General features: G+C 55.1%; 6 protein-coding genes across 6 annotated transcripts; 4 read left to right on the forward strand and 2 right to left on the reverse strand.

Moving 5' to 3' along the window:
• Positions 1–82: 82 nt before the first annotated feature.
• LTHEOB_1346 (Heterokaryon incompatibility protein) lies at positions 83–932 on the forward strand (the record flags this gene model as incomplete). Its single annotated transcript, XM_035510037.1, has 2 exons — positions 83–791; positions 904–932. The coding sequence occupies 2 exons, from the start codon at positions 83–85 to the stop codon at positions 930–932; spliced, it is 738 nt and encodes a 245-aa protein (XP_035367693.1).
• A 591-nt stretch (positions 933–1,523) lies between these two features.
• Positions 1,524–2,156, reverse strand: LTHEOB_1347 (uncharacterized protein; the record flags this gene model as incomplete). The annotated part of the gene is made up of 3 exons (XM_035510038.1): positions 1,524–1,529; positions 1,688–1,899; positions 2,048–2,156. The coding sequence occupies 3 exons, from the start codon at positions 2,154–2,156 to the stop codon at positions 1,524–1,526; spliced, it is 327 nt and encodes a 108-aa protein (XP_035367694.1).
• Positions 2,157–2,700: 544 nt separating this feature from the next.
• Positions 2,701–3,876, reverse strand: LTHEOB_1348 (Mitotic checkpoint protein; the record flags this gene model as incomplete). The annotated part of the gene is made up of 1 exon (XM_035510039.1): positions 2,701–3,876. One exon carries the CDS (start codon positions 3,874–3,876, stop codon positions 2,701–2,703), a length of 1,176 nt encoding a protein of 391 aa, XP_035367695.1.
• Positions 3,877–4,108: 232 nt separating this feature from the next.
• Positions 4,109–6,715, forward strand: LTHEOB_1349 (Stress activated map kinase interacting protein sin1; the record flags this gene model as incomplete). Its single annotated transcript, XM_035510040.1, has 2 exons — positions 4,109–4,131; positions 4,252–6,715. 2 exons carry the CDS (start codon positions 4,109–4,111, stop codon positions 6,713–6,715), a joined length of 2,487 nt encoding a protein of 828 aa, XP_035367696.1.
• A 922-nt stretch (positions 6,716–7,637) lies between these two features.
• On the forward strand, positions 7,638–9,188 carry LTHEOB_1350 (Tyrosine-protein phosphatase non-receptor type 6 protein; the record flags this gene model as incomplete). The annotated part of the gene is made up of 2 exons (XM_035510042.1): positions 7,638–7,862; positions 7,914–9,188. 2 exons carry the CDS (start codon positions 7,638–7,640, stop codon positions 9,186–9,188), a joined length of 1,500 nt encoding a protein of 499 aa, XP_035367697.1.
• Positions 9,189–10,119: 931 nt separating this feature from the next.
• Positions 10,120–12,139, forward strand: LTHEOB_1351 (uncharacterized protein; the record flags this gene model as incomplete). The annotated part of the gene is made up of 5 exons (XM_035510043.1): positions 10,120–10,122; positions 10,188–10,298; positions 11,044–11,128; positions 11,185–11,580; positions 11,634–12,139. The coding sequence occupies 5 exons, from the start codon at positions 10,120–10,122 to the stop codon at positions 12,137–12,139; spliced, it is 1,101 nt and encodes a 366-aa protein (XP_035367698.1).
• Positions 12,140–12,369: the final 230 nt, after the last annotated feature.

The raw sequence follows: 12,369 nt of genomic DNA on the forward strand, positions 1-12,369 counted from the left end.
CCTTGGCTTTGCAGCAGCCTGGATTAGAACCATGGAACATCAGATTGCGCGTAGAATTCCTGGCCTCTACAACGCCTACCTCATGTACGCTCTCTCTATCAGTAGTGATAAGCATGACCCAGTCTCGTTCCTCCATCTTCTCTCCCTCACCCGCCAGTTCAAGGTATCAGATGCGCGAGATCGAATTTACGCCCTCCTGGGGCTGCCGACCACAGATTCCGACCCGGAGAACGGCGAGCTGTACGTAGACCCCGATTATACCAAGACGCTCCCAGAAGTCTACGAGACCTTGGCGAGGAAGACGCTTCTTTCTTCTCAAGGCTTGCGGACCCTCTCGACCGTGCAGCATGGCTTAGAAGTCGAAGAGACTCTGCCGTCTTGGGTTCCCCAATGGGATCGCCTCTTCACATACGCCCTGGCTCAGGGCGGAACTTCTCTCAAGAACTTTGCGGCCTCAGCTACTCTCCCGATCGTCGTGCCGAGGTTTTTCGGCTCGTTGCTGGTTGTTGAAGGCCTGGAGTTTGACGCTGTAACCTGGGTGTCGGATATACTACCTGACGCTGTCGATTCGCACCCTAAGCTCGAATATCTCAATACAGTCTGGGATACAGTAACTTCCTTCATGCATACCTATCCTGATGGAACCGACATCTATACGGCTTTTTGCTGGACCGTTACCGCCGGCAAAGACTGGTATGGCATGCTCGTGGAGGATGAAGTGGAGCATCTTGCGGATTTCGCAGCGTGCCAGGAGGCTTACTTTGCCTCTCCTTTACCCGACGCGGGAATGCGTGAGCGGCTTACACTTTCTCACGTCCACGAGTCAAGGCGCCAGATGGTCATGAATCTGCCGCGGGAACAATTTTACCGTGCGATTGCAGCTTCAGCCCCCACGAATCGCAGAGGCGATGCAGATGCGGACCGATTCGTAACAGCTATGGCGTATGCTTGCCGCTTTCGGCGCTTCTTTATTACCAGAAAGGGTTTCTTTGGCATTGGGCCGCCCTGCCTGAAAAGGGACGATTTGGTGTGCATCCTCAATGGCGGCATTGTGCCGTTTGTGCTCAGGCACAGAGAGGAACATTATAAGCTTGTCGGAGACGCATACATCTACGGGATTATGAATGGCGAAGCTTGCGAGCAGCCGTTTCGAGCAAATCTTCGGACACGTTCATTCGCCTTGAGTTGAACTTGCTACACGGTACACCTAGTAACACGGTAATTAATACCATTATCATGGGGGTAGCTGAAGCTAACGTCCGGATACATTTGTATAATTTTTAAATGAACATTCACGTCCGGACGTTCGCTTCAACTGCACACGTAGGAAGAAATAGTGCCCTTCGCGGGGCGCACTCTTCAATTTGACTATAGACCCAAGCGCCGACTTTGGCGACAACCGGTAACCTTACTGAGCTTCCCCATCATGGATATCAAGGAATAGTGAACCAATCTAGCAACCAGGGTAGGTGTTTCCACAGTGACTTTACAGCGATTTCCGTGTCTTGAACGCCACGACCACACTAGACCTATCCACACATAATACACATCTGGTCAGCCCCCCACTCTTCAATGCGGATATGATGACCGCGATCGCGGCATGTACGAGCCGCCATCAGGCTGTGCCTAATGTCGCGCATCATGCCTCCATCACACACAGACGCGGGAACGGCGACGTTTTACTCACCGAGAGGATGTGGAGCTCGGAGAACTGGTCGGCCGTGATCTGGCGCTGCATCCAGACGCGGTTCGGCAGGGTGATGGTCGCGATGGAGGCGCCCATGTTGGGGTAGTCGGCACACTCCTTGCGCTGCGCCTCCGGGATCAGATCCAGAGCGAGGATCTCAATGTGACGATGACCGCGGGGGATGGCCTTGTGCGACAGGCGGAGAGCCGGGTCTGGTGAAGGGTCAGTGCGTGATTATCAGAAAGGATGATGCGGAGGGTGTAGATGCGGCAGATGGCAGCGGGGGCGTTCAGTGTTGACACAAAGGGTAGCGGTATGGCGATGGTGCTTGAGTATATCGTCTGCTGGGATGTGACGTACTGGCTGACATGTTTTCTTCAAGTTGCGCCTTCGACATCAACAGGACATCCGGAGTCTCGCCGGTGCTGGAGTGCTTGTAGACGACGATCTCCTGCTTAGGACCGCTCATGGTGATAGGTTTGTGATCGTCGTGGAAGAGGCTTTCAAAGTAGCTGAAGGTTCTGGGCTGAAGGAGACTCCTTGGAGTGCTTACGGCGGAATCAATGGTGGTGGTTGGGGAGGGAGGAACTTGAGGATCCAGGGTTGCGGTCTTTGAAGGGAGGACAAGCGGAGCAGATATGAGATAAGAATGCCGTGATTGTAAAAGAAAGGCGGCGGCGGTGGTAGTGTTACTTTCAACGCTGGTGTTAAGTGGACCATGCATGGCCGGAAGAGGCCCGGAATAAAGCAGCACCGGAGGTCCGGAAAGGGAAATGGCCGCCCTTCAGGTGGGCCTTCCTCTCTGCTCTCTTTGTTGGCATGCCAGCACATGAATAAATACCAAGCATCCAATAAAAACCTAGTAGAGCTGATTTTCTTTTCCTGATTGGGTATCATGTGACCTTCCAAGTACTCGCTAACTTTATGCATGCTGGCCTTGCTCGTCGAACGACCGAGTCGCCCAATCGAATGGGATTTCTTCAAGAATTACGACCTTTTCCCAGACAGAACCATTACCAACCATACTTGCTGCCTGCCTCCTTCTTGTTTCTCTTCCCCGTGGCAAAATGCTCCTCCAAGGCGTCTTTCTGAGTGGCAGCATTGTTTATCAACTGCTTCAGAGAGTGCTTGCCTGGTGCAATAGACCTGACCGGGTTGTGCTGGATCGTCTCGCCAGCGGCTCTCAACTGCTCATTGTGAGCATATTCCTGGTCGGTGTTGAAGTTGACGATATTTATGGCCGAAAGGTCCGATCCGCCCTTTCCACGCTGTCGACCGAACAGCTGACGTCGTTGGGCTTCAGTGAGATTGAGATCGGAGGCGATGGTGTCCAAGGATTGCGGCCCAGCTGATTGGGCCACATTTTGGCCAGACGACTGCCCCTGCGTCGTGGTTTCCATATATCCCGTGTCATTGGTCTGCTGCGAGGTGTAGAGCATGGGCTGATATTCTCCTCCTGATGCGCTAGGTACCGGGCTAGACTCCTCCTGCGATATGGAGAAAAGGGAGACTTTGGGCTTTGGCTTTGGAGCAGGGGCTGCCGGAACAGCAGCTTTCTCTGCCTGCGGAGCTTGCTCTGTCGGCTGGGGCTTTGAGGCTTTGGGCACGGTCGGCAACGTCGACGCCGCCTTTTTCTTTTTCTTGGCATTGTTTGAAACAGAAAGCGGTTTGAACATCATGGGCTTCCCAACCAATTTGACTTCCTCGGCGGGCTTGGGCTTGGGCTCGTCGGCAGGAGCCTCGGGTCCATACGCATCCTCATCCGCATCCGCGCCACCATGCTTGCTGTCCTCATCTTGACCCGCCTCGTCGACTGGCTCTCGACTAAAGCCAGGAGCAGCGCTCGTCTTCAAGGAAACACCTTTGCGCAGGCCTTGGTTCTTTGCAGCAGCTCCGCCTGACTTCTTGGGAGCGGGCAGGAATGAGTTGAAGCCACTGAAAGCGCCGCCGCCGCCGCCGCCGGTGCGCGCTCTTTTAGCGGGAGGCTCGTCGGAGGAAGGTTGTGCACCTGCGGAGCCTGAGGCAGCAGCAGACGGGAGGTTTACGCGGATCTTGCCCGGGTTGGAGCGGTCGACGACTTTTTGGAAGGCGGCGGGCTTCGCGGTGGCGGACGAGGTTGCGGCGGGCTTCGGGGCGGGCGGGGCGTCGCTGTCAGAGCCCTCGGAGTCGGAATAGTCGACGAGGCCCATGGCGGAGGTTTGTGAGTTGGTTGAGGTTGGAGCGGTGGTCGATCTTCGCAAGGAATCCAAGCTCCGCGACGGCTGACGCACCGCCGCTGCCCGCGTCGCGCATCTCGCCCCTCCGCATCCGCGCCCGACACCACCACCGAACCGCTCCGCTCCACCGTGCGCCCGCTCTTTCTGCTGTGCTGTGCTGGAGACATGCTACTGTCTCCAGCCTGCCCATTCTTTCCTTAGCACCATGTCGCTTCTCCAGAATGAAGAGTGAGTCCCGCACTGACACCCGCTCCTCCGCTAAGAGCAATCTGCCCTACAGCAACGAGAAGCGCCGTTCCCTGCGTCGCGCTGTCTGCTCGTGCATGGCCCGCTGATCGCGATGCGCAGTTTCGTTCTCTACCAGCTTCGCACTGCCTATCTCTCCAACATCAAGGACGGCGTTGGCGAGCGTCTCATCTCTGTCAACACCTCTGTTTTGAACAATCCCGCCTTTCGCGCCTCCGGTTGGCTGCCGAACACCTCTGATATAAAACGCACTTATTCACCTCCTATACCTACTGCAATCGCCTCGGAATACTTTCAAGCCCCGCGCTCTGCCGGTCTGACCGGTCCCGGCTTTGGTGATGACGATGACGAGGGCGGCATGGTCACGGGCCGGGGCGAAAGCACCGAGACCGTTGGACCTATGCCCATAACACGACGGAGGCGGAGGAAGGAACAGCTGGAGGAGGAGGATAGTAGTGACCTGAGTGACGATAGCGACGAAGATGCGGACGGGCAGAGAGCTGTTCAGCAGATCAAATTCACGAAGATGCCCATGCCTGTCAGGTCGCGCGCTGGTTCGTCGCCCATCCAGAAGACCAGGCTGGCTGAAGCCCCCGAGCTCATCATGGTCACGTCTCCATCCAGGCCCCCGGAGACCAGCGGCGTGCGCAGAGGCTCTCTAAGCGCTCTTGATACCGTTCAGGAAAGGCCACGGAGGGACACAGTTACCAGTAGCGAGATGTCTTCGGAGAACGAGCTGGACCCGTCCGTTTTCAAGAGAAAGCAAATCAACTCGCGAAGAGCGGCCGTGGCCACTAACCTGCTGAGCGAGAAGATAGCAGAGGACGACGAGGATGAAACCGAGGACAGTGATCTCGACTCGGACTTTGCTGGCACCGCCGACTCGAACTCGCTACTCGGAGTGGGAGCTGATGCACTGGACTCCACGCCCCCTCCCAAGCAGATTCAAAACATACCGCCGGCCATCACTCCTCACAACTCGTCGCCAAACAAGCGGACAAAGCAGCAACAGTCCCAGATGACCCTTGCCACTTTGCCTCCGGCCCGCCCGATCAGCGTGGTGCAGCCCGTCAGCGCCCTCACTCAGGCACTGAAGGCCAAGTCCAGCAAACCTGCAGATCCGCTCCAGAGGTTCGGTATCTTGTCGGGACAGAGCGAGTCAAGTCCTCTCTACATTAAGATTTATGCTCCATTCTCCAACAAACCGACCAAGCCTTTCGAAGTCCTGCTCCGCAAGACAGTTGATGAAGGCACAAAGGTCATCGTCGCCGAAGCCATTGGTTACGCTCTCTTCAAATACCAGGAGAATGGCTTGGAGCCGCCCATTCCACCGGAAAAGCGGAATGTCAACAAGTGGGTCCTACGAATGATTGAGGATGAAGAGGTCGATTACGAGTTTCCTCCTTTTGCTCGGACACGGCCCATTCAGGACTTCACTTCCACCAACAATCGCCCAGTTCGGGGACGAGCAAGAGATAAGCCGTGGGACGAGTTCGCCATTGTCGAAGCATCACCGTCAGAATTTGCAGACAACGAAAAAACCACTCCTGAATACAGCCGAGAATTTGCTGAAACAAGCGGTGGCAATGAACTCCAAAAAGTGCCCACGACTTCGGGGTCGGAAGCTGATCCCACTTCGAACCTCCCGCCAGTGACAGCCCCAACACCAGCACCTCTCCTTGCACCCCAGCAGAACCCTATTACTGGGCCGTACTTCTCAACCATTCGGAAAGACAGCACAAGCCTCCTGGATGCTCCAGCCGCCGCTGCGCCTAACTTCACTCCTCGCACAGGTGCACCCAAGACACTCCGCATACACTTCATATCTGACGACTTTACTTCACGTGTTTCGACGCTGGAAGTCACAACCGACACATATCTTGCCGAAGTCTTCGACCGCGCCTGCCGTGACCTGAACGTGGACAAGGCACTTTACGTTCTGAAGGTCAGCGGCACGTCGACCATCGCACCTTCGGATCGCACAGTCGAAGCCCTCGGCGAACGCACCGAGCTCGACCTTGCACGGCGCCGGTTCGTCGGCGACGGCGCCTTCGGGCTCTCTGGCTCTCCAGGATCCTCTTCGCCCAACGCGCCGCTGCTCATCAGCACCGGCGGCACGCCCAAGAAAAAGCAGAAAGGCAACCCAGGCCCCAGCGGCCTCATGCACCCGCTCGCGCAGAAGCAGGATGCGCTGCTCTCGCTGACGACGACCAACACGTCGTACAAGCGGTACACGGTGACGCGCAAGCAGCCCATGTCCTTCACGTCCAGCTCGACGCGCGTGCTCGCGCTCGACGGCGAATACATGCACATCATGCCGGCGGACACGACGGCAGCGACGGCAGCCAACAAGGCCACGGGCATGGGCAAGACGACGACTGTGCACTTCACGAGCGTCGTCGGCAGCAAGGTCAGCAGCAAGCATCCCAAGACGTTCCGCGTCGTCGTGTACCGCGAGCGCGAGAGCAAGCGGTACGACTTCGAGGCTCAGAGCAGGGAGGAGGCGGCCGAGATCGTGAGGGAGATCAGGAAGGGGCTAGAGAGGTTCCAGGAGGGCTATGTATGATGGAGATCTTGAAGCGAGGGGCAAAGGCGAATGGAGTTTTGATGTTTACTGGATTGGATAGCGTGCGGAGTTTTTCAAGGTTGGCGCTCTTCTATCGGCTGGCAATTTAAGTGGAGCATTCGGGATGGCAAGCACATGGAAGTATTTTTTTACGGCTTCTGTCCTTCTAAGTTTCATCTCTGGAGTTAAGAGAAAAGGTCTTTGCGATAGCAGAGATACCCTAAATGAGCGATTTCCATTTGCTTCAGAACACGCATTTCAGCGACAGCTAGCGTGAATTTATTTTTGCCATACTATGGGTAGTTGAAGCTATCATCCGGATGCAAATGTCGAATTAATAATTATGCATTCATGTCCGGACGATAGCTTCAACTACCCGCATGTTTTTTTGTAAAAAATTGCTGAGAAATAATGACCTCGTATTCTGGGTCCATGGCTGCAATACCCCTCTGTAGTATCCTTTGTAGGACATTGAAAGACGAGACTGGGCGCAGTCAACGGTGGATCCTGCAGCGAATGACGCAATGGGAGTTCTGGAATGCGCACGAGCGGTGTGTGACGGAGCAAGCGTGGGCAGGCAGCGTGGCTGTGTGGGAGAGGGTGCGGCCTTTCTGGAGGAGGCAGATGCCACGACGAGTGGAGTGTGGAGAGACGTGTGAGACGGGCTTGCACGGGCTGTGTTCGCTGCAAAACACCCCAGCTCCACCGCTATCTCCGCAGCCCCCAAACAACGCATGTCAGCAGCGGCTGAGCTACCCCCGGCCCGCTTTTAGAACTACCGCAACGAGCCGCATCTGCCCCCAAATCCTCGACCACTTGCTTAAATCCCGCTTGCTGCCCGCAGTTCCCGCTTGCTATGGCCGCCCTCGCCCCACCTTGCCTCTCGGCGCCCCTCTCCGCATTTCGAAGCTAGCAAACCATCATGAGCCCAACGATGGCGCTTTCGAGGACCAACACAGACTTGTTCACTCATGACCTTCTCAAGCTGGCTCCCAAGGCAGAAAGCATCCATGATAAACACGACGAGGCGAAAATCGCCTTCAACAAATTCGTGGATGCCCGCTACAAAGATGGCTCCAGTGGATACTCAGAAGTTGGCGTGCTCCTCGTGCGCTGGAGTGATGACGATTTGGGAGTAGCCGATGAGGTAAGTGGGCAAGCGGCCAAGGTTTCATACATGTGCTAAGACGAATGACAGGTCAATCTGCTCAACGAAGTCTTCGGCGAACAGTTTCGCTTCGACACAGAAGTCTACGAAATCCCCAGAGAAAACTCCGCTTCCGAACTGCAGGCTAAGATGCAGCTTTGGGCCAACCAGTATGAGGGCGCCGATAAGCTAAGCATCATATACTATGCTGGACACGGTAGCCAAGTGAACGGCAATTCAGGCCAGCTGGAGTTGCACGGAACCCGCGAAACTCTCAAAGAGAAGGCCGAGACCTTCTTCAAGTCGTCTTTTAGACCCCTCGACATGACCGACACGGATACCTTGTTAATCCTTGACTGTTGCCACGCCGCTCTGTCCTTTTCTCAGAAGCAAATTGGCCGAAGAAAATTCGAGCTCCTTTGCTCCGTGGCTCCCAGCGAAACTGCCTACGGGCCGAAGAACGCCGCTTCCTTCACCAAGACTCTTTACATGGCGCTGATGGACCTGCTCGCAGAGCGCCCCCTGCAAGGCTTCTCTACGTCAGAACTGTATATGAAACTTTACCATAAATCTCTGATAACCAAGAAGCCCTTTCTCTTTGACCAGTCATCCAAGAACTTTGGCTGGATCTACCTTCGGCCCTTCTACTATGGGCCGGAGCCGAAGCAAGAGAACATAGCGGTCGAGCTGCGCCTGGAAATGTCCAGGATGCCCGAGGAGCCGGAGATGAAGGAGCTGGCAGCTCACATGCAGTATCTTCCGCTCGTGAAGAAACTGAAGTTCCAGCACCTGCACGCCCCAGATCACATCTTGGATGAGTTCTTCAATGACTTGATCAGGCGGCAAAGAATCAGGCCGTTCATCAGGAAACTTCGCCAGCGAGTCGCCATGAAACGGAACGAGAAATCCAACGTTCCCCCAACAAAAGAGAACAAAAAGGTGGCTGTCTCCGATGTCCAAGACATATATGACTGGGGAGCAGAAACCGAGATGTCCCACCCGAATCGCCCGGTTCGCCGCGCAAGCATGCCTTTATACAAAAAGAGCCTGTCCAGGCAGACCACTGCTGTCGACAGCAATGCCAATGACGACAACTGTATCGAGGAGGAGCGTGCCTCTTTGAAGACCGGAAACACTTTATCCTTGGCAATGCTGTTCACTCTCCTCGGCTCTTCCTTGTCAAGGGTAAGATGCAAGTATGCGGAGCTGTCTCCCATCAAATTTCTGCTTGAGCTCTCTGTCACGGTTTTGATCTTTTTCCTGGAAATGATGTTGCGCTGGTGCAATGGATTACACGAATGGACGCGGCAGCCTCGAAAATTGTGATGCTTTGGCCTTTTCATTTTCTTCTCTTTCTATTCTTGAAACCAGGACTGGAACACCCCCGTTAGATACCCCTTTTTGTGTAATATTACCAATTACGCCAATCTACCAATGATACATATGCTTGCGTACCAAAAGCATAGCCTGTATGGTGGTAAGTGTATTTCAGTGGATCGTGGAAGGCGAAGTGTGATGCTAAGGGTAGCCATATGCATGTCTCAGGCACCAAGAGTCTTCTGCATGCTCGTCTTCACATGGCGTGGGATAACGGTAATGCGAGACGCATCCCGTCATCTTGATGTTTCGAAGCAAACGAGGCTGAGTTGCACAGTTGCTTCTCGGTGTTGATCAGGCTGAACGCGCAGCCCGTTGTGAGCGCATCACCGATTCATCCACCAATGCGCAGCGACAACAAAGCAAGCAATGGGCCCTCTTTGCTGACAACACAGTAGATGCCTGATGAAATGTGGGCTGACACGAGTTTGAGCCTCACAACCCCCGCCCGTGGAGCTCGCTCACATGCGAGCCACTTTGCACTTATTGGTTTGTAATGCGCGTTGGGCCAATCGGCAGATGAGAGACTGGAATGATTTTCCTACAGAAGCGAAGCCTGCTGCGCCACTTGGCCTCAATCGTCGGTGGCCTGTGTGACTGCAAATGGTATTGGTTGCATGTCCCGCGCAGAGTGGGGGCCAAGATCGTCGCGAACTGCTGCCTCCCGCAGTTGCACTGCTTGGGGGCTGATGCCAGGCTATCGCTGGCGCCTTTCGAGGCGCCGGTGCTGCCTTTCAGCCTCGTCGACCGACAGGCTATAAGATAAGGCTGCGGCACAGTATCCGGGCGGCATCGTAGGCTCAGTACCAGCCCAGCTCTACCAGAACCAGCCTTCTGCAAAAGACTGCAACCTTTCTTCCAACCAGCCTTTCCAAACAGCATGGTAGGCCTAATCTTTCAGCAGTGACAACCAGAGCTGAATGCGGCTAACACGAGGCAATTCTGCAGGCGCCGCACAGCGAAGCCGACGAGGAACAGCAGCAGCAGCCCGAGGTGATCGGCGCCTCCGAGACCAATGAAAATGTCGTTACCGCTGAAGAGGAAGATGTCCGTTCCAGAGTTAGACGAGGCCAAGACGCAATCGTATGTTATCTAGACTGATTATATTGCCACCGCAGCTAATTCGTGTAGCTGCCTCTCAACTTCGAACAGGGAGACCAAGTCTACGTCGTACCTGACCCACGGAGGCCCAGAACAAGGCAAGGCCCATTCACAATATTGAGTGGTAGGAGGACCGGGGGTGGGCATCCTCCACTTTACAGATTGCAAGGCTATAACGGGGAGGTCTCAGAAATGAACCTCGCCTACTAGCAGGCTGTGGAACAAACATAATTACTTGGAGACGGGCGTTTATTAGTACATGGGTTTCAATTTTTGATCTTGAATAGCCAGAGTGCAGCAAACGTGCCGGATGTGATTAATCGCCCCCCTGAATACGATTGGACGGCTAGCTGCATGTGCCGTGAGACTTATTGATCCGCAAGGAAAGGCAGACGGCGAGGCTGAGCTCTGCGCCACCCGCAGGCATCGGGCTCCGCCTCAGCTCGTGGAACGTGCCACCACAGCCTTGCATTGAAGGGCTGGGCCCGCTTTGCGTTGTCGGCGGCCCCGCCCCGCCCGTCTTTCTCTTAAGCCGCCTCTGCTCCTACACACAGCACACATACACGCATCAGCTTCTATTCCGCGTCATTCCATTCCTGTCCATGCTTTTTTCATCCCATTGCATTTATCCGATACAGCTGCCGTGATGTCTGCGACTCCTCCCCCCGGAACTCAGCCACACACGCAGCCCCCACTTTCACAGCCTTGCTCCTCCACTTCTTCCACGAGCGAGATTCAGGCATCATGTGACCCGGAGAAGGGTGATGTCGAGAAGTGTGACATTGAGAGTAAGCAAACGCAACACTGCGTCACGTGTTTCTCTTTCCTAATATCATCGTATCAGGCGGGATCCAACGGCGCGGTACCGATACCAGCATATTCAGTCGCTTCACACGGGCGATGACAGGTCTCAGCTCAAACTCAAAGAGTGAGGACGAAGATATTGGACAACAGCCCGAGGACATCGACTACCACCCCATGGGTTACCCTCGGCTCGGGGCGTTTATTAACAGCGATGAGAACTTCTTAATGTGCCGCCGGTACGGCCTTCTGCACACTCGTGTCATGCTGTATCGGCAGGACGAGCTGCGCGAGCTCGAGGAGAAACTGCTCGGCCTCGACGCCGAGGATGAGGATGAGAACCCGAGGATGCTGAATTCGCGAGTTCGTGATGATCGAAGAGAAAACCAGGAGCGTAGAAAACTGATCCTCGAGATTGACGAAAAGCTGAAGGAATATGGTTAGCGCTCTCCCAAGTCGTGGAGATGTGTCAACAAGACTGACATCAGACAGACGACTGCGTGCTCCGCGCACGTGCAATGGCGCAGCTGCCCCTAACATCGGACCGCAACTACAAGAGTGTGTCGTCGTACGTGACGAATAACGGTCCGTTGGTGTGTAAAGAGAGTTCAACGTTCACGGATCGTCGGCAGGACTTTGTGGCACTGGTAGACCCCAAGGAGGGCAGTTGGTTTGACGGCGCCATCGAGGACTTGCTGACCGTCATGCCCTCCCCTCTCGCCCGCCTCGTTTTCTCCGATCCGGCCCAGCGCCGCAGCACCCGCGATGGCACCGTCTACTTGTACTCCAAGTTGCGTATTGACTACTTCGCCCGCATCCTCATCGCTCTGCTGGCCGTAGGTCTGCTCATGGCCCCGGTAGTCGTCCTCTTCCTGCACGAGGAGAGCGGCGGGATTAAGATCGCCATCGTCCTCCTCTTCACCCTGTTCTTTGCCGGCGCTCTGTCCGTGTTCACAAAGGCGAAAAGACACGAAGTCTTTGCTGCCACGGCTGCGTAAGTGGTTTTCTCCTAAGTCACTTCTTTGGTGAGCGAGCAAGACTCCGCTGCGTGGGTTCCGCTCTCAATTACGCGATTCCCATACTTAAATTCTCTTAAATACTTAAGTAAAGCCGGTTGCGGCTCTTGGGGCGTGAGTAGCTAGAACTAAGGCCGCGAGGCCGTGAGATACCTGTTTTAATTCCCTTTCTGGCGTCATTTCTATCCCTGTCTCTCTTTAAGTCTATAAGC

The sequence above is a fragment of the Lasiodiplodia theobromae genome (genome assembly GCF_012971845.1).
Source record: "Lasiodiplodia theobromae strain AM2As chromosome Unknown scaffold_3, whole genome shotgun sequence".
NCBI lineage: Eukaryota > Fungi > Ascomycota > Dothideomycetes > Botryosphaeriales > Botryosphaeriaceae > Lasiodiplodia > Lasiodiplodia theobromae.